The 21,816-nt window shown below is 42.2% G+C and overlaps 1 protein-coding gene across 1 annotated transcript in view; it reads left to right on the forward strand.

Annotated features, from left to right (window-relative positions):
- Window positions 1–21,816, forward strand: part of LOC127567921 (xenotropic and polytropic retrovirus receptor 1 homolog) — a 311,271-nt gene that overhangs the window by 205,374 nt on the left and 84,081 nt on the right. The window contains 3 exon segments of the mRNA XM_052011129.1: window positions 14,213–14,362; window positions 16,829–16,912; window positions 19,545–19,626. Coding sequence (XP_051867089.1) covers window positions 14,213–14,362; window positions 16,829–16,912; window positions 19,545–19,626 — 316 coding nt within the window.

Below are 21,816 nucleotides of genomic sequence, written 5' to 3' on the forward strand. Positions count from 1 at the left end.
AGAAGAGCAAAGGAATCAGTGGGGGACAATAGAGAATTGACAGAAGTCTTTGGCCTGGAGGCCTTGAAGGCAAGGGAGGCTGATCCATTATGTCCAAAAGCCATTGAACATTGGTCAGCAAATGTTTTATACAGCAAGTTGATCTGATCGCCAATGCACCACCTGAAGGCATTGGAAACAGAATCAGTGGTAACTTTTGTAAGGAAAGGAAAGTACTTTTAACACTATGGAGAAGGAACAGAGGAGTGAGACTAAATGCTAGCTCTTTCAAAGAGCTACCACAGATTGAAAGGCCGAATGTGCTGTTATACTACATGGATCTATGAAGTCAATAAATACTAATATAAAAGTCAAAAGAGGATGTTATCAGTGTAATACTGCACTCTATTCACATTGTGCTTTGTACCATGTCTAATTCTGATCACTGAGATACAAGAGACACATTCAGACAGGGTTGGCAGAGAAGAATCATGAGTCTAGTCCCGTGTCAGGTCTGAATTAAGAAGCAACGCTGAAAAGAGAGATCTGTAGATTCTCAATGGTAAGTGCAAGGTAAGTCTGGGCAATTACTTGAAAATATCTTGCAATCGTTGGGTAAAAGGTCACAGGTTAAACTAGTTCAATAGCCATTTTAGGATGTTTCAGGAAATTGTTTATCACATAGTGTAATTTCACATACAATGGATTTATGGCTATTTAATGGAGCTACAAATCCTGGATTGATTTTAAAACCCTATTTCCCATATCTGGAATGTTGAATTAACTTGGATGAAATGGTCTTTCCATACTATGATGTTATGTTTATCTCGATAATTATTACATATATAATGTATATTTTGGAGAATATTTTGAATAATTACTTCCCCTTTAAGCTATTTATTTCTAAATTGATATTAGTATTGGTTTATTATTGTCACTTGTACTGAGGTACAGTGAAAAGCTTGTCTTACAAACCAATCGTACAGGTCAATTCATTACACAGTGCAGTTACATTGAGTTAGTACAAAGTGCATTGATGTAGTACAGGTAAAAACAGTAACAGTACAGAGTAAAGTGTCACAGCTACAGAGAAAGTGCAGTGCAATAAGGTGCAAGGTCACAACAAGGTAGATCATGAGGTCATAGTCCATTTCATTGTATAAAGGAACCATTCAATAGTCTTATCACAGTGGGGTAGAAGCTGTCCTTAAGTCTGGTGGTACGTGCCCTCAGGCACCTGTATCTTTTACCCGATGGAAGAAGAGAGAAGAGAGAATGTCCCGGGTGGATGGGGTCTTTGATTATGCTGGCTGCTTCACCAAGACAATGAGAGGTAAAGAGAGTCCAAGGAGGGGAGGCTGGTGTCCGCGATGCGCTGAGCTGTGTCCACAACTCTCCGCAGTTTCTTGCGGTCCTGGGCAGAGCAGTTGCTGTACCAAGCCATGATACATCCAGATAGGATGCTTTCTATGGTGCATCAGTAAAAGTTGGTGAGAGTCAAAGGGGACAAACCAAATTTCTTTAGCCTCCTGAGGAAGTAGAGGTGGTGGTGAGCTTTCTTGGCCGTGGCATCTACGTGATTTGATCAGGACAGGCTGTTGGTGATGTTCACTCCCAGGAACTTGAAGCTCTCAACCCTCTCGACCTCAGCACCATTGATGTAGACAGGTGCATGTACACTGCCCCCTTTCCTGAAGTCAATGACCAGCTCTTTTGTTGACATTGAGGGAAAGGTTGTTGTCATGACACCATTCCACTAAGCTCTCTACCTCCTTCCTGTACTCCGACTCATCGCTGTTTGAGATACGGCCTACAATGGTGGTATCATCTGCAAACTTGTAGGTGGGGTTAGAGCAGAATCTGGCCACACAGTCATGAGTGTATAGGGAGTAGAATAGAGGGCTGAGGACGCAGCCTTGTGGGGCACCAGTGTTGAGAATAATCGTGCCAGAGGTATTGCTGCCTATCCTCACTGATTGCAGTCTGTTTGTTAGAAAGTCAAGGATCCAGTTACAGAGGGAGGTGTTGAGTCCTAGGTCTCAGAGTTTGGTGACAAGCTTGCTTGGGATTATTGTATTGAAGGCAGAGCTGTAGTCAATAAACAATAGTCTAATGTAGGTGTCTTTACTGTCCATATGCTCCAGAGCTGAGTGTAGGGCCAGGGATATGGCATCTGCTGCAGACCTGTTTTGGCGATAGGCGAATTGCAATGGGTCCAGGTTGTCTGGGAGGCTGGAGTTGCTGCGAGCCATGGCCAACCTCTCAAAGCACTTCATGATGTCTTATATACTGTAGAAAATACAGTAAGCTAATTTTTTTTGCAAGAGACTAATGTTCCTCTTTGAGTTTATTTAGCTTATTTAAAAAATTGTTGGCTTTTATCCTTACGTCGTTCATCATGTTTATTTCCACTTGCTGCTGAATCATAATACGACTTTTTGAGTAGATTGCACAAAGATTTCTCAGTTCGAAGGCCTGGCTTTGCTGCAATACACAATCAAATTTAGGCAATCTCTTGAAATGGAAGCCAGGTCCTGTGAGCTCATGCAGCTGCATTAAGCAGACACTGAGAATTTTTTATTCATTCATGTGATGTATAGACAATGAGATCAGAAGCTGAGTGGTACTCGTGGAACTTAAATTGAGCATTGGTGAGCGAGTTATTGGCGAATAAGTGCTGTTTGATAGTTGTGTCAATTATACCTTCCATTAGTTGCAGTGAAAATTAAGAGTAGGCAAATGGAGAGAACATTAACAAATGAGAATTGATCAGCTTTATACCTATATTGGAGCAGCTTAGTTGGAAGCAAAGCTTGCTTGGGCGCATTACAGCTATGATGTTGTCCATTGTCTTTGCTGCAACCATTGCAATCCAGCATTTCTTGGTATTACATTGGTTGAATTGAATTGGCTGATGACAGGAATCTGTAAAGGTGTGGACCTCATAAGTGGTCAAGGTGGATCATTCTCTCACTACTTATGGCTAAAGGTGTTTGCAAATAACAATTTTACAAGGCATAGGGAGGGATTTGTAGCATCATGATATGGTAAAGGAATTAATGGCACAAATAGAAGTAAATAAGTCTTATCTCGTTGACATTACAGTGTGACCAAAACTGCCAACTACATATTCCAGGGTACTCGACATTTAGGAAGAATAAGGAAAAGTGGATGGCGTAGCACCATTAAAAAAAAAGATCAAGGCATAGTCAGAAATGATCTTGGCTTGACAGATCATGGTATACAGGTAGAATTAATTTGGGTTGGGTTAAGAAATAGCAAAGGGCAGAAAACATTGGTAGGAGTATTTAAAGGCCACCAAATAGTAGTTATAATATTGACCATGGCATAAATTAGGAAATTAGAGGTACATGTATATTCATGGGAGACTTTAACCAACATATGGACCAGACAAATAAAATTTGCTGCAGTACGATGAAAAGTAAATTCATGGAATATAAAGGAGATGCTCAGCCAGATCAATATGTTGAGGAAATGGGCTATTTTGTTTTGTGCAGTGACAAAGGGTTAATTTGATAACCTTGTTATCAAGGGGCCTTTGGGCAAGAGTGGCTATAATATGAAAAAAATTTGACATTGAGTTTGAAAGTGAAATAGTTCAATGTGAAACTGGGATCTTAGGTCCAAATAAAGAAAACAATGAAGGCATGAGAGGAGAGGACAAGTTGCAAGAAATATATATTCCTTTTAAGGAAAATAAAATACATCAGTGGTTGACAAGAGAAATTAAAGGTGGTGTTAAATTCAAGGAAGAGTCTTCTAAAAGTGCCAAAAATGGCAGAAGGCTTGAGGATTAGGAGCATTTTAAAACACAATGATGAGCTACAAAGAAATTGATGTCAAATACTAGAGGGCATAGCTTTAAGGTGAGAGGGGAAATTTTAAAGAAGATGTGCAGGGTAAGTTTTTTTTTCACACAGAGAGTGGTAGGTGCTTGGAATGCACTGCCAGGAGTGCTGATGGAAGCAGACACAATAGTGGTGTTTAAGAGGCATTTAGACAAACATGTGAAAATGCAGGGAATGGTAATTGGTTTATTATTGTCACATGTACTTGCATACCATTCATACAGATCAATTCATTACAATAGTGCATAGAAGTAGTACAAGGTAAAACAATAACAGAGTGCAGAATGTAATGTGACAGTTACAGAGAAAGTGCAGTGCAGGTAATCAATAAGGTGCAAGGTCATAACGAGGTAAATTGTGAGGTCAAGAGTCCATCTTATCAAACGAGGGAACCATTCAATGGTCTTATAACAGTGGGATAGAAGCTGTCCTTGAGCCTGGTAGTATGTGCTTTCAGGCTTTTGTATCTTCTGCCCGATGGGAGAGGGGAGAAGAGAGAATGTCCGGGGTGGATGGGGTCTTTGATTACGCTGGCTGCTTTACTGAGGCAGTGAGAAGTGTAGACAGAGTCCATGGAGGGGTGGCTGGTTTCTGTGATGTGCTGAGTTGTGTCCACAACTCTCTGCAGTTTCTTGCAGTCCCAGCCATACCAAGCCATGATGCATCCAGATAGGATGCTTTCTATGGTGCATCGATAAAAATTAGTGAGTGCCAAAGGGGACATGCCAAATTTCTTTAGCCTCCTGAGGAAATAGAGGTGCTAGTGTGCTTTCTTGGCCGTGGTATCTACATGGTTTGACCAGGACAGGCTGTTGGTGATGTTCATTCCTAGGAACTTGAAGCTCTCAACCCTCTCAACTTCAGCCCTGTTGATGTAAACAGGAGGATGTGCTCCGCTCCCACTTCCTGAAGTCAATGACCAGCTCTTTTGTTTTGCTAACATTGAGGAAGAAGTTGTCGTCATGACATCATGTCACTAGGCTCTCTATCTCCTTCCTGTACTCCAATTCATCATTATTTGAGATACGGCCATATGCTGTGCTATCATCTGCTAACTTATAGATGGAGTTAGAGCAGAATCTGGCCACACAGTCGTGAGTCTATAGGGAGTAGAGTAGGGGGCTGAAGACACAGCCATATGGGGCACCAGTGTTGAGAATAATCGTGCTGCCTATCCTCATTGATTGCAGTCAGTTAGACAGGAAGTCAAGGATCCAGTTGCAAAGGGAGGTGTTGAGTCCCAAGTCTTGGAGTTTGGAGATGAATTTGCTTGGAATTATAGTATTGAGCAGTAGACAATAAATAATAGTGTAACGTTAGGTGTCTTTACTGTCCAGATACGCCAGAGGCGAGTGTAGACCAGGGAGATGACATCCGCCGTAGACCTGTTTCAGCAAATGGAGGGACGTGGATCATGTGCAAGCAGAAGAGATTAGTTTAATTTGGCATTTTGGTCAGCACAGGCATTGTGGGCTGAAGGGCCTGTTCCTGTGCTGTACTGTTCTGTATTCTTAATTGACTATCCCTAATTGCTCTTGAGAAAGCAGAGGTGAGCTACCTTCTTGAACCGCTGCAATTCTTGAGGTATACCCACAAAGCTATTAGGGAGAGAGTTCCAAGATTTTGACTAGGCAACAGTGAAGGAACAGCAATATATTTCCAAGTTAGAATGGCTTGTGGCTTGGAGGGTAATATCCAGGTGCTGATGTTCTCATGATTTGCTGCTCTTGTCCTTCTAGCTGGTCAAAGTCTTGGGTTTGGAAGCTGCTGTCTAAAGAGTCTTGGGTGCAGTGCATCCTGTAGATGGTACAAACTGCTATTACTGTGGAGTGCGTGAACAGTTGTGGACCGGGTGCCTGTCAAGCAGCTCTATATGGTGTCAAGCTTCAGGGGTGTTGTTGAAGCTGCACTCATCGAGGCAAGTGGAGAGTATTCCGTCACACTCCCAACCTGAGCCATGTAGATGATTGGCAGGCTTTGGGGAGTTGGGATGCAAGTTACTTGCTGCAGGATTCCTATCCTCTGACATGCTGTGGTGGCCACATTGTGAATATGACTATTCTAATTCAGTTTCCAGTCATATTGATGATGGGGGATTCAGTGAGAAAAATCTCGTTGAATGTCAGGGGGCTGAATTGTCTCTTGTTGGATATCGTCATTGCCTGCCATTGGAGGTAATATACTGAGATGGATTGAGAATTTGCTTTCAAACGGAAAGCAAGGAATTTGAAGAAATGGATCGTTCTCAGTGGGCAGGCTGTAAATAGTGAGGTACTGTGGGGTCAGTTCATGGGTCACTGCTTTTCATAATCTATATCAACAATTTGGCTGAGACAGCCAAATGTCATATTTACAAGTTTGCTGGTGATACTTAACTAGGTGGAATTCTGAGTATTGAGGAGGGTGTAGAGAGGCTCCAAGAGGATCTGGATGAGCTGAACGAGTGGGTGTAAACATGGCAGGGGGAATACAATGTAGAAAAATGTGATGTTATCCATTTTGCTGCACATAATTGAATTATTTGCTAAATGATAAGAGATGGTGATGTTGAAATTCAAAGGAATCTCTTTGTGCTTGTACACGAGTTGCTGAAGGCCAACGTGTGGGTGCAACAAGCAATAAGGACGGCAAATAGTATTTAGCCTTTATTACAAGAGGATTTGAATGCCGGAGTAAAGAAGTCTTATTGCAGTTGTATGGAGCCTTAGTGAGACCGCACCTGAAGAACTGTGTACTGTTTTGCTCTCTTTACCAAGAGAAATGGGGCACAGTTTCAGAATAAGGGTGGGTTATTTCTGGGATTTAAGGAAATCAAGGTTATTGGCATTAGTGCTTGGAAAGGGCTCCAAGATAGATGATCAGCTATGATCTTAATAAATGGCGATACAGGTGTAAAGGCCTTCATGCTGCTACTTTTTGTGGTATTAGTAGACTCTGGGAGTCGACTGAAAGTAACGTTCACAGATTCATTCTAGGTCAGACTGTTTGTTGATTATGCTGTGGTGCAGCTTGAGTTACCTTTTTTGGATAATAGTGATGAGGTCTCTTCAGGATTGATTGGCTAGGTATGCATTTGCTTTGTCTAAATCTGATCTGAAGAATATTGCCTTTTTTATTATTCATAGAACCATAGCACAATATAGGCCCTTCGGCCCACCATGTTGTGCTGACCTTTAAACCACTCCTAAGACTATCTAATGCCTTCCTCCCACATATCCCCCTATTTTAAATTCCTCCATATGCTTATCTAACAATCTGTTGAACTTGACCAACGTATCTGCCTCCACCACCACCCCAGGCAGGGCATTCCATGCACCAACCACTCTCTGGGTGAAAAACCTCCCTCTGATATCTCCCATTAACTTCCCACCCATTACTTTAAAGCCATGCCCTCTTGTATTGAGCACTGGTGCCCTGGGAAAGAGGTGCTGGCTGTCCACTCTATCTATTCCTCTTAATATTTAGTATACCTCTATCATGTCTCCCCTCATCCTCCTCCTTTCCAATGAGTAAAGCCCTAGCTGCTTTAGTCTCTCCTCATAATCCATACTCTCCAAACCAGGCAGCATCCTGGTAAGTCTCTTTCCAACGCTTCCACATCCTTCCTATAATGAAGCGACCAGAACTGGACACAGTACTCCAAGTGTGGTCTAACCAGAGCTTTGTAGAGCTGCGTCATTACCTCGCGGGTCTTAAACTCGATCCCACGACGTATGAATGCTAACATCCCATAAGCTTTCTTAACTACCCTATCCACCTGTGAGGAACTTTCAGTGATCTGTGGATATGAACCCCCAGATCCCTCTGTTCCTCTACACTACCCAGAATCCTGCCATTAACCTTGCACTCCGCCTTGGAGTTTGGCCTTCCAAAGTGTACCACCTCACACTTCTCCAGATTGAACTCCTTCTGCCACTTCTCAGCCCAGCTCTACATCCTATCAATATCCCTTTGCAAGCTTCAACAGTCCTCCACACTATCCACAACACCACCGACCTTTATGTCATCTGCAAACTTGCTAACCCACCCTTTTACCCCCTCATCCAAGTCATTAATAAATATCACGATAAGTAAAGGTCCCAGAACTGATCCTTGTGGAACACCACTAGTCACAGCCCTCCAATCTGAATGCACTCCCTCCACCACAACCCTCTGCTTTCTACAGGCAAGCCAATTCTGAATCCACACGGCCAAGCCTCCCTGGATCCCATGCCCTGTGACCTTCTGAAGAAGCCTACCATGTGGAACCTTGTCAAACGCCTTACTAAAATCCATGTAGACCATATCTACTGCACTACCCTCATCAATCTTCCTGGTCACCTCCTCAAAGAACCCTACCAGGCTTGTGAGACATGATCTTCCCTTCACAAAGCCATGCTGGCTGTCCCTAATCAGTCCATGATTCTCTAAATGCTCATAGATCCTATCTCTTAGAATCCTTTCCAACAGCTTGCCCACCACAGACGTAAGGCTCACTGGTCTGTAATTCCCTGGACTATCCCTACTACCTTTTTTGAAAAAAGGGACAACATTTGCCACCCTCCAATCCTCCAGTACCATTCCCGTGAACAACGAGGACTCAAAGATCCTAGCCAATGGTTCAATAATCTCCTCTCTCGCCTCACGGAGCAGCCTGGGGAATATTCCATCAGGCCCTGGGGACTTATCTGTCCTAATATTTTCTAACAGCTTCAACATATCCCTTCTCTTGATATCTACATGCTCTAAAACATTAACCTTACCAACACTGTCCTCAGCGTCATCAAGTCCTCAACGTCATCTTTAGTGAATACTGAAGAGAAGTATTCATTGAGAACCTCACCCCCTTCCACAGCTTCCAGGCACATCTTCCCACCTTTGTCTCTAATCAGTCCTACCTTTACTCTCGTCATCCTTCTGCTCTTCACGTATGTGAAAAAAGCCTTGGGATTCTCCTTAACCCTACTTGCCAAAGGCTTTTCGTGTCCCCTTCTTGCTCTCCTCAGCTCCTTCTTAAGTTCCTTCCTTGCTACTCTATATTCCTCATGAGCCCTATCTGATCCTTGCTGCTTACACCTTATGTATGTATGCTGCCGCCTTCTTCCTAACTAGTTGTTCCACCTCTCGTCACCCATGGTTCCTTCATCCTGCCATTCTTTCTCTGCCTCACTGGGACAAATTTATCCCTAACATCCTGCAAGGGATCCCTGAACAACGACCACATCTCCATAGTACATTTCCCTTCAAAAATGTCATCCCAATTTACACTGTCAAGTTCTCGCCTTATAACCCCATAATTTGCCCTTCCCCAATTAAATATCTTCCTGTCCTCTTTGCTTCTATCCTTGTCCATGACAATGCTAAAGGTTAGGGAGCGGTGGTCACTTTCCCCCAAATGCTCACCCACCGAGAGATGTCACCTGACCCGGTTCATTACCGAATACTAGATCCAATATGGCATTCCCTCTAGTCGGCCTGTTAACATACTGTGACAGGAATCCATCCTGGACACACTTAACAAACTCTGCCCCATCTAAACCTTTGGCACCAAGCAGGTGCCAATCAATATTTGGGAAGTTGAAGTCTCTCATGATGACAACCCTGTTATTCTTACACCTTTCCAAACTGCCTCCCAATCTGCTCCTCAGTATCCCTGCTGCTACTGGGCGGCCTATAGAATACTCCCAACAGAGTAACAGCTCCTTTCTTGTTCCTAACTTCCACCCATACCGACTCTAGAGAGGATCCTTCTACATTATCCACCCTTTCTGCAGCTGTAATAGTATCCCTGACCAGTAACGCCACCCCTCCTCCTCTTTACCCCCCGCCCCCCATCCCTTTTAAAACACTGAAATCCAGGAATATTCAATATCCATTCCTGCCCTGGTGACAGCCAAGTCTCTGCAAGAACCACAATATCATAGTCCCATGTACTTATCGAAGCTCTCAGTTCATCACCCTTATTCCTGATAGTTATTGCATTTAAGTAAATGCGCTTTAGCCCATCCACTTTTCTACTTTGATACCCTGTACTCTGCTTCTCCTTCCTCGAAGCCTCTCTACATGTTAGATCTGACTTTTCCACATCCACTTCTTCCTCTGACCTTCCCCTCTGGTTCCCATCCCCCTCGCAAACTATTTTAAACCCTTCCGACCACCCTAGCAAACCTGCCTGCAAGGATATTGGCCCCGCTCGGGCTCAGGTGTAACCCGTCCTCTCTGTACAGGTTCCACCTTCCCCAGAAGAGATCCCAATGATCCAAAAATCTAAAACATTCCCTCCTGCACCAATTTCTCAGCCACACATTTATCTGCCATCTCCTCCTATTCCTACCTTCACTATTCATTTTAGAACTGTTTGAGTGTAGTTTGCTCTGTTATTTCAGAGGACAGTCAAAAGTCAACTGTTTTGCTCTGGGTCCAAAGTCATTTAGGCTTTCTGATCACCAATACTGATATTATCTTATTCAACTGAAGGAACAAATTTGTAAACTGCCATAGTCAGATAAGAGCCAACACCTCTAGATTATTGGTGCAAGTCATGAACTTCCAGTTGAGTAATGTTACCACAGTATTGGATGATATTGGACAGGGATAGGAGCAAAGAGGACAGGAAGATATTTAATTGGGGGAAAGGTGAATTATGAGGCTATAAGGTGAGAACTTGAGAGTGTAAATTGGGATGACATTTTTGAAGGGAAATGTACTGTGGAGATGTGGTCGTTGTTCAGGGATCTCTTGCAGGATGTTAGGGATAAATTTGGGATGGGGATAAGTCAGATCTAACAGGTAGAGAGGCTTTGAGGAAAGAGAAGCAGAGTACAGGCTATAAAAGTAGTAAGGTGGATGGGCTAAAGTGCATTTACTTAAATGCAAGAAGCATCAGGAATAAGGGTGATGAACTGAGAGCTTGGATAAGTACATGGGACTATGATATTGTGGTTCTTGCAGAGACTTGGCTGTCACCAGAGCAGGAATGGATATTGAATATTCCTGGTTTTCAGTGTTTTAAAAGGGAATGGGAGGAGGGGAGAAGAGGAGGAGGGGTGGCATTACTGGTCAGGGACACTATTACAGCTGCAGAAAGGGTGGATAATGTAGAAGGATCCTCTCTAGAGTCAATATGCATGGAAGTTAGGAACAAGAAAGGAGCAGTTACTCTACTGGGAGTATTCTATAGGCCTCCCACCCCCCCCCCCCCCCCCCCCCCCCCCCCCCCCCGCCCCGGTAGCAGTAGGGAAACTGAGGAGTGAATTGGGAGGCAGATTTTGGAAAGATGCAGAAATAACAGGGTTATTATCGTGGGAGACTCCAACTTCCCAAATATTGATTGGCGCCTGCTTAGTGCCAAAGGTTTAGACGGGGCAGAGTTTGTTAAGTGTGTCCAGGATGGATTCCTGTCACAGTATGTTGACAGGCCGACTAGAGGGAATGCCATATTAGATCTAGTTTTAGGTAATGAACCGGGTCAGGTGACAAATCTATCGGTGGGTGAGCATTTGGGGGACAGCGACCACTGCTCAATAACCTTTAGCATTGTCGCGGACAGGGACAGGAGCAAAGGGGACGGGAAGATATTTAATTGGGGAAAGGCGAATTATGAAGCTATAAGGCGAGAACTTGAGAGTGTAAATTGGGATGACATTTTTGAAGGGAAATGTACTATGGAGATGTGGTCGTTGTTCAGGGATCCCTTGCAGGATGTTAGGGATAAATTTGTCCCAGTGAGGCAGAGAAAGAATGGCAAGATGAAGGAACCATGGGTGACGAGAGAGGTGGAACAACTAGTTAGGAAGAAGGCGGCAGCATACATAATGTGTAAGCAGCAAGGATCAGATAGGGCTCATGAGGAATATAGAGTAGCAAGGAAGGAACTTAAGAAGGGGCTGAGGAGAGCGAGAAGGGGACCTGAAAAGCCTTTGGCAAGTAGGGTTAAGGAGAATCCCAAGGCTTTTTACTCGTACGTGAAGAGCAGAAGGATGGCTAGAGTAAAGGTAGGTCCGATTAAAGACAAAGGTGGGAAGATGTGCCTGGAAGCTGTGGAAGTGGGTGAGATTCTCAATGAATACGTCTCTTCAGTATTCACTAAGGAGAGGGGTCTTGATGACGCTGAGGACAGTGTTGGTAAGGGTAATGTTCTAGAGTATGTAGATATCAAGAGAGAGAATGTGTTGGAGCTGTTAGAAAATATTAGGACAGATAAGTCCCCGCAGCCTGACGGAATATTCCCCAAGCTGCTCCGCGAGGCGAGGGAGGAGATTGCTGAGCCGTTGGCTAGGATCTTTGAGTCCTCTTTGTCCACGGGAATGGTACCGGAGGATTGGAGGGTGGCGAATGTTGTCCCCTTATTCAAAAAAGGTAGTAGGGATAGTCCAGGGAATGTCAGACCAGTGAGCCTTACGTCTGTGGTGGGTAAGCTGCTAGAAAGGATTCTAAGAGATAGGATCTATGAGCATTTAGAGAATCATGGACTGATTAGGGACAGCCAGCATGGCTTTGTAAAGGGAAGATCTTGCCTCACAAGCCTGATATGGTTCTTTGAGGAGGCGACCAGGAAGATTGATGAGGGTAGTGTAGTAGATGTGGTCTACGTGGATTTTTGTAAGGCGTTTGACAAGGTTCCACATGGTAGGCTTCTTCAGAAGGTCAGAGAGCATGGGATCCAGGGAGGCTTGGCCGTGTGGATTCAGAATTGGCTTGCCTGTAGAAAGCAGAGGGTTGTGGTGGAGGGAGTGCATTGGAGGGCTGTGAATAGTGGTGTCCCACAGGGATCGGTTCTGGGACCTCTACTTTTTGTAATATTTATTAATGAGTTAGATGAGGGGGTGGAAGGGTGGGTTAGCAAGTTTGCAGATGACACAAAGATTGGTGGTGTTGTGGATAGTGTGGAGGACTGTCAAAGCTTACAGAGGGATATTGATAGGATGCAGAGCTGGGCTGAGAAGTGGCAGAAGGAGTTCAATCCGGAGAAGTGTGAGGTGTTACACTTTGGAAGGACAAACTCCAAGGTGGAGTACAAGGTAAATGGCAGGATTCTGGGTAGTGTAGAACAGCAGAGGGATCTGGGGGTTCGTATCCACAGAACACGGAAAGTTGCCACACAGGTGGATGGGGTAGTTAAGAAAGCTTATGGGACGTTAGCTTTCATAAATTGTGAGATTGAGTTTAAGAACCGCGAAGTAATGATGCAGCTTTACCAAACTCTGGTTAGGCCACACTTGGAGTACTGTGTCCAGTTCTGGTCGCCTCATTATAGGAAGGATGTGGAGGCGTTGGAAAGGGTGCAGAGGAGATCTACCAGGATGGTGCCTGGATTAGAGGGTATGGATTATGAGGAGAGACTAAAGGAGCTAGGGCTTTACTCATTGGAGAGGAGGAGGATGAGGCGAGACATGATAGAGGTATACTAAATATTAAGAGGAATAGACAGCCAGCGCCTCTTTCCCAGGGCACCAATGCTCAATACAAGAGGGCATGGCTTTAAAGTAATGGGTGGGAAGTTCAAGGGAGATATCAGAGTGAAGTTTTTCACCCAGAGAGTGGTTGGTGCATGGAATGCGCTGCCTGGGATAGTGGTGGAGGCAGATACGTTGTTCAAGTTCAAGAGATTGTTAGATAAGCATATGGAGGAATTTAAAATAGGGGGATATGTGGGAGGAAGGGGTTAGATAGTCTTAGGAGTGGTTTGAAGGTCAGCACAACATGGTGGGCCGAAGGGCCTGTATTGTGCTGTATTGTTCTATGGTTCTAATATCTAACTATTAATGCCTTAAAGTTACACCATTTTGTTGCTGAACTGAACTTGTTGGTCGATCCTTATGTCATGGTTTACAGTATGATTCATTGAATCACTTCCAAATGTTTGAGGCAGTGAAAAGAGATGCATTTACGAGTGCAAGGTTTGAGAAATAAGGGAAAAATATGTAACAGCCACAACCAATTTGAGCAATGCTGGTAGGTATGTAAATGATAATACCATTATCATGAAAAGGAATAGGAATGGGTATAGACAATTAAGTCTCATGAGTCTATTCCATCATTCATTTAGAGCATGGCCTTTCTGTGCTCAATATCATTTAATTACTTTTACACCTTAGTTTTCGATCTCCATACCTAATAAAATCTAGTGAAATAACTATTGATTCCATTAATCCACAGTATATAAATATCTTAGCTGAATGTATAAGGAAGTGTACCTCTTTGGGTACACTGCAAAGTATAACAGCAGAGTGAGTAGTAGCAGTAAGGAATGGTTCCATGGAAAGGACCTCACATTACTTTTCAGCTTACTGTTCCAGCAATCTCAACTAGGCAGTTAAATCTGTGAAATAAAGATGATGTGCATTACTAGTCTAAATTCTAAATTACCTCCTACTATCTTTCAGAATCTGAATTTCACTGGTTTCCGAAAGATTCTGAAGAAGCATGACAAGATGCTGGAGACGAGTCGAGGCGCTGACTGGCGAGTAGTGCATGTAGAGGTGGCTCCATTCTACACCTGCAAGAAAATCACTCAGCTCATCAGCGAAACAGAGGTGAGAGACACAGAGTATTTCACACGGTGAAGTAAAAGCAAGGAATCTTCCTGAAAATTGTCAGTTCACTTTGTAGTATTGATAATGCTTTAGTTTTTACCATCAAATAATTGTTATGTTCCATAGCCATTGACCTATTCTGGTGAACCAGCTTTACAAGTGATTTTGATGGGTTTTGTCACTTCTCAGTGTATGTGCGAGCAAGTTGAGCATTAGAACATGAATTAGGAAGTCCTGAACTTAATGGCCAAGTTCCAGTTAGCAAGATATTCATTTGTATCAAAACTGCTACAGAACAATAACATAATAGGAATGAAACAGTATGACCACCTAGTAATGCCATAGTTACTGGATTCTAGCAATGTCCTCCTTATGAGAATCTGAGGAATTATGTCTAAATTATGTGACCTGTCCCACATTCCAATCATAATGTTACATAGTTGTACTCATCAAATCGTCCCTAACAGCCAGCACACAAATCTATCCTTCACAATTTCCAGGTATGTCTTGTCACACCAGTAGGACAGACCCATAGGAGGTGGTAGCACAGTGGTATACAGGTGGGAAAGAATGTCCTGAAATGAATGACTCCAGACCTCATGAAGTGTCATAACAAGTGGTCAAACACAAGCAAGGAAAGAGCTTCTTCCTCCGGCTGATAAATAAATACTCCACATTGAACAGCATTTCGAAGCAGCACTGCGAATAGCTAGGCCATAAAAGGAATTCTGGATAGAGGACTTGAAATGCCTGTCACCAAGGATGGCTTGATAGCACAACCACTGACAAATTCCAGCTGCCAGGCTGGATCTGCAGCAGTGGTGAGCAAATCAATGCAAGGGCTAAAACATGACCTGTTGCCTCCTGACCTGATTAAAATTTTAGACTTTCTGTGGACCTAATAATTGCTTTAATGTCAAGGCAGCATTTAACGAAGCATGGGTTCTGAAAACTTTTGTAAAACTGAAGTCAATGAACATCAAGGGGAAAGCACTCCATAGATTACGGTCATACCAACTTCATATGGGGTGGCTGTGATTGTTTGAGGTCAGTTGCCCTGGCCCTAACACGTAATTGAAGGAACCAGAAAGCAAATTCAGAAATAAAAACAGAAAATGCTGGAGAGGTTCAGTAGGTCAGGCACCTGCGGAGAGAGAAAACCAGGATTTCAGGTTGATGACCTTTTCAGTTGTGATGAAATGTTTTTAACCTGAAATGTTTAACTCTGGCTGTCTCTCCATAATGCTGCCTTACCTGCTGAGTATCTCCAGCATTTTTTTTTTACTTTGCTACAGCTCTTCCTCCAGGACCCAATTATCATTAGATAATCAGGAATGATTAATCTTCCATCATAACGTCAGAAAGTGAGATGGTTTGTTGATGACTGCATTATATCTAATTCCATTTGCAACTCCTCTCCAAATGAAGCAGTTCATCTCTCCATGCAGCAAGACTTGGATATTATTTAGTGGTGAGTTTATGAGTGTCAATTGACATTTGAAGGCCAGGCTATGACCATCTCTAAAAGGAAAGAGTCTGACCATAAACTATTGATATTCAATGGTCTTTCGATCACTAAGTCCAGGGGGTCACCATTGACCAGTAACTGAACTGGACCAAATATACAAACACTATCAAGTACATCAGAGATTGGTATCTTGAGCAAGTAACTCACCTTGACATCCCAGAGTCTTTCCACCATCAGCAAGTCACAAGTCAAAAGCATGATGGAATACTTCCCACTTGCCTGGAACCCTCAATAACCCTCAGGAAACTTGACACCATTGAGAACAAGCTTGATTGGCACCCACTCCACAACCCTGAATATTTACTCCCTCCACCAACTGAGCACTGTGATTGTATTCTGGAGAACTTACAAAATGCATTGCCGCTGCACCCCACAGCTTCTCCAGTGGTACTTAACAAACCCGCAAATGTTACCTCAAAGGAAAACAAGGATAACAAGTTTATGAGAATGCTACCACTTCAGGTCCCTGTGCACGTCACACACCATCCTAATTTGGAAATCTGTCACTGTGCTTTTGTTGTTGCTGGGTCAAATTCCTGAAACTTTTTCCCAAACAGCACAGAGTATCTTCACCAGGACAGCAGCTTTTCAGCACAGTGACTCATTACCACCTTCCCAGGGGACATTAGGATAAGCAATGATTGCTGGTCTTTGTACTGACTCCCACATATCTTAAGTGATTTTTAAAAAGAATCTAACTTCAGTTCTGCTTCATATGGCTGACTCTTGGTGTCCTATTCATGGATTAGCAGCTGATCAATTGTAAAACAACTAGGGCCAGGCAATAAATGTGTGGATTGCAAAAAAAACAAAATAAGAATTTAGCAGGTATGGAATAAATAACTTCAGGTAAAGTGGCTCAGAAGACCAATTCCTTCCAATTATATTCAATGTGTACCTGTAAGACCATTTGTAATCTCTGTCTTATTCCTTGATAGGCCCTTGTTACCACAGAATTGGAAGGAGGTGACAGGCAGAAAGCCATGAAGAGATTGCGAGTGCCGCCCTTGGGAGCTGCTCAGGTTAGTTGAGGTTAAATCACAAGTATGTCACCTTTCATTTGTCGTATTGATTCTCAAGCCGGTGTAAGCTGGTTCTCTGAGGTATGTTGATTGATGCAATGTGCATCTTGAGCACTTTCTTCCAGTGAATGTTTTGTGCTCAACGTGAAAAATGCCTACTAGTCCCTGCTCGGCATAATAATGGCTCTGACCAGCATGCATACTCCAGGCATAGTATTCAAGGTGGATGTCAAAAAGCTGCAGATGCTGGAAATTTGAAATAAAACAGAAAGTTCTGTAAATATTTAGCAGGTCAGGCAGCATCTGTAAAGAAAGAAAAACAAAGTTAACTTTTCAGCTCAAAGACTCTTCGTTATTTCTCATTTTCTACAGGGTAGTGTTTAAGTTATTGTACTAGTACCCAGAGAGGCATGAGTTTAAATTACATCATGGTACCAGGGAAATTTAAATTCAAGTCATTTAAATACATCTGGTATAAAATTACCAGCTTTCTGGGAAACCCCATCTAGCTGATTTGTACCTTCAGGAGATGAAAACTGTTACCCTTACCTTGCTTGGCATGATTGACTTCATTGTGGTTTCCTTGCCTCCTAAAAATCCTAGCAAACAACTCAGTTCATGGCATGAAGTATTAGGCATTTAGGACTGGACTAAATGCTGGCTTTGCCAGTAATGACCACATCTGATCAAGACATGTTTTAAAAAAATGAGTTGTTAGCAGATGGGGCGTCACTGTAGGTTGCTGATGGATGATTGGAACAGTATAAGCCAAACCAACAGTTTTAAAAGAAGTGAATTTTACAGGAAAGAACAGCAAAAAAGTTCTCCTAGTGGCATGCCTAACATTTCACCTAGACCAACACCTGAAACTAGATTAGTGAGTCATTTACCTCAGCACAGTCCATGAAGTTCCTCTTAGAGATGGTCATCGCTAATCAACTAATGTGTTTATAATCAGACCTCCCAACATAGCAACAATGGTTGCAGTGGACTTTGTTTTGATTTTAAAAATGCAATGAAAATGCAACCTGTTTCTTTTCTGCTGCTGGCATGTGGCACACTTTCAATTTAAAGTGCTTTGTATCCATTGAACACTCCAAGATCACCTTCAGCACACTTAGATGTAATGACGCTTCATCTACTCTGCCCCTAACAATGCTACTGAGCCACTCAGCTTGTGAGTGTTATCTGTTGGATCAAGAAAATGTTTTCTGTTTTGCATCAACAGACATGATTTTGGGGGCAATTTTGTGCTATGAGCTCTTGCCTCATTTACAAGTTGATTAACAATGCCCAAACTTCATTCACATTTTACCTTTTAACTGATAAACTGATTTGTTCCACTGAAAATCAAATAACTGCAGATACTGGAATCAGAAATAAAAACAGAAGATGCTAGAAATACTTTGTAAATCAGGCAACATCAGTGAAAAGAGAAACAGAGTTAACACCTTCACCAGAAATGGGAAAAAGAGAAAACAATTTGGTTTCAAGTTGCAGAGAGGATGGGGGAAGGATGGATAGAACAAAGGGAATACCTCTGATTAGGTGAGGCCAGGGTTGTCATAGGGATAAGCTATAAACGAGGTCAGGTATTTGATGGGTTTAATACAAGAGAATCTGAACAAAGGAACAAAAAAAACTATGAAATGAGAGCAATGAGAGAGTGTGAACACAAGGGAACATTCAAGTTATGAAGTCCGGAGCAGTAGGACATGTCCAGCAAGTTAGTCTGTACTAATGCAAAGAGAAGAACTTGGCTAATATCATAGGTATTTCTGGTGCAGTCCTGATAAAAACAGATTGTGAGTTACCTGAGGCTGTAGAATTTATTATTGAGTCTGGAAGTCTGCAACATGCCCAGATGGGAGGTGAGATGCTATTTCCTCAGGCTTATGTGGGAACTCATTATAACATTGCAGGAAGCCACAGACAGGTCAGAGTAGGAGTAGGATGGGGAATTAGAGTGGGAAGCAGCAAGAAGTTCAGGTTCATTTACACTTCTACCAATCTAGTGTACTGCATTCAGTATTCACAATGAAGAAGCCAAACGCAGATTGGGTGACCACTGTCTGGAACACCTGCACTCAGTTCACATGAGCAACCCTGAGCTTCCTCTATCCTGCTACTTCAATTCTCCATCTCACTCCAACAACTATATTCTCTTTGACATGCTGCATGGGTACTTAGCAGGAAGGTGAAACACTGGTTGAAGATCCATACGTTTTTAATAGCATTTTTTGTTCCTTCATGATGACGTGAGTGTCTTTGAAAAGATTCTGTGACACTTGCAGAATACACTTTGGAGTAATGCTGGGCTTCCACTTGTAACGTAATCACATGGTGGGTCTCAGTCTAATATTCCAAGGTATATGTTTAATCAGTCATCAAAAGTTTCTCATGGATGTCAGAAGTATAGCATAAAGGTAAGTAATTCATCCTGTTAGGTAAATTCTTATCGCATCACTTATGGTAGATATATCATGTGCCTTAGGCTTCCTAAAAGGAGCAAAGACTTGTGAATTATTACTGTTTGGAACATTTGAAATTATTTAAAAAATACAGTATTATTCCTCAGTGTTTTTTCCCTGATTTGTCAGAACTTCATTGTTTCTCAATTTTCTTTTTACAGCCAGCTCCTGCCTGGACCATATTCAGGGTGGGAATGTACTTTGGAATATTTGTTGTACTACTTGCTGCTCTGGTTCTCATAGGTAAATATCAGATGTATTTCTGCACTTATTTTCTGCATTCAAATAGATCAGATTTTGTGCTTGCCCTTACTGAATTGACAGTACCACATCCCTCCATTTTGCACTGATTACGAGACCCAAGTATTTTCAGGGAAAGGATGCCAATTTAGTAATTTTAAACTGTAGATCATGACCCTGATCATATTTATGTTTGTACCATGGCTTCCCTTGCTGAAACTGCTCACTAAAAATATCACCAACAAGAACAAAAATAGAGTAACCAGCAAACTGGGAAGGTTCAGCTTTTTTCTGTGCTTTGTCATAATTTGAGCCTCACCACAGAATCAGCTATAGTGATGCCCAGACTCTCTTGCAATGCAATGAGTCAGTTCCATGTTTCTGTTGTGGCTGTTTTTCTCTGACCTTTTGCAAAGGCAGTTTTGTGTATCAAAAGAATAACCTGCAATGTATAATGTATATTTCATTGTCTCACGGACTATATGCAAGGGTTAAATAATAATACTTCAGAATTTGAAGGACATGTCAGAGCAACTGTCAGATATCACTGATATTACCCCATATGATAACTCCATATTTATATGTGTGTGAGTGCAGAAATGTGGAACTTGTTGTTGACAGTTCACCACTGGGCCCTAGATTTCATGCCTCTTCAAGCGGTTCAGCTTGTGAACGGATGGGCAAAGTGTTTTCTAATTACTTTTCACATTTAGTGAAGAATCTTGCAATGGGTCAAAGGAAACAGGGTTCTTACACCTTGGTTTCAATGGAAGAGAATAACTGCACGAACCTCTAAGGATATATAATATTCTTATATAAAGCATGTAAGAAAACCTTTAGGTTCCTGGTGTAAAACTACTCTTTAATTTTTCTTCTTGCTTTAAAACATCCAATGATAATTGTTAATATGGTGTAAAAAAAAAGTTAGTGTTTTTGCAAGGATTTTATTTGAGTTTTATAAAAGTCTTCTAATGATACCGGTCTTCCATTTTATCAAGTTTTTAAATGATTTTTCTCTATGCTCCCAAAGCAGCCAGAATGCCTAATGCTTTGATGGTCCTCGACAGCTCTGGCTGTTAGGGACATGACTTGGCTATCAAAGTTATTCATTCTCTTTTTGTGTCTACTCGACCTGATCACATTACTGTGAGCAAGGCCATTGCAATGCAGCGCCTTGTTACCCAGCATTTCTCCCAGCAGATGGGTGGGTGGGGTGGGTGTCATCGTCTTGCCCTGCTATCTTCATCTAATCACAAAATAAGTTACCACTAAGCCCTGAATCATGTATAAAAGTTGATTGTTTATGCATCATGTATGAGGTCTGTAACTAAGTCTGCAAAAGTTTCTAACAAACTGAGCTTAATTCTAGACAGTGCTCATAGTGTGTGGTGTACCTAATGATTTGTAGGATGGAAAGATATATGTGTCCCACATTGTAACAGTTGGTGGAGTTGAGGATGCTGAGCAATTATTGTGTGAGAGTGTGGCACATCACATTAAATCACACTGATTCTTGCTCCTGTAATCAGTTATAGAGAGGTATTGTTGGATGGCAATAAGGAGAACAGTGTTTTTAAGCTAGCTAATGATGCACAAGATATATTAATCCAAGTAGTCATACAAAGTCAATACAACAAAAAAGTAATGATTTCACTTCAAACTATATGAAAAATGTAGCTAACTGCTCTCAAAAAGAAAGAATTAAGGAAATGTTTTGGTAGTTAATCTGCAACCCGTGGACTTAATTTTGCTAGGAAATGCCACCAATTTTATGTTAATATAGGCAGTGAGATCAAAAGATCCTTCCAGATGAGAAGGTACATTAGCTCTTATTAAGACATTCATCCTGGTACACCCTACATGTACCTCATGGTGGCACCTAATAGTTTATTAAAAATCCCAGAGGTTTTACCAAAGCCTTTGCAGGGAATTATTCCAAATGTTGGTCATTCTGTGCATTTAGAATTATCTTACCAATTCTAAAGTTGCTTTTTATCAGTTTGATCAGTATCCTTTGTCCTACCAACACAGGTTAATGTTAAATGATATTATGAAGTTACCTTCCCCAAGATTTTACTATATTGTACAAGATTATCCCTTAAACACCCCCATTGCCCCCCAGTGAACACCCCTGGTGAAAATTGCAAAGTCTCTTCAAGTTCTAGTTTACTTAGGGAGAGACTACTTCCTTTT

This window comes from Pristis pectinata, chromosome 3, assembly GCF_009764475.1.
Source record: "Pristis pectinata isolate sPriPec2 chromosome 3, sPriPec2.1.pri, whole genome shotgun sequence".
NCBI classification, from domain to species: Eukaryota; Metazoa; Chordata; class Chondrichthyes; order Rhinopristiformes; family Pristidae; genus Pristis; species Pristis pectinata.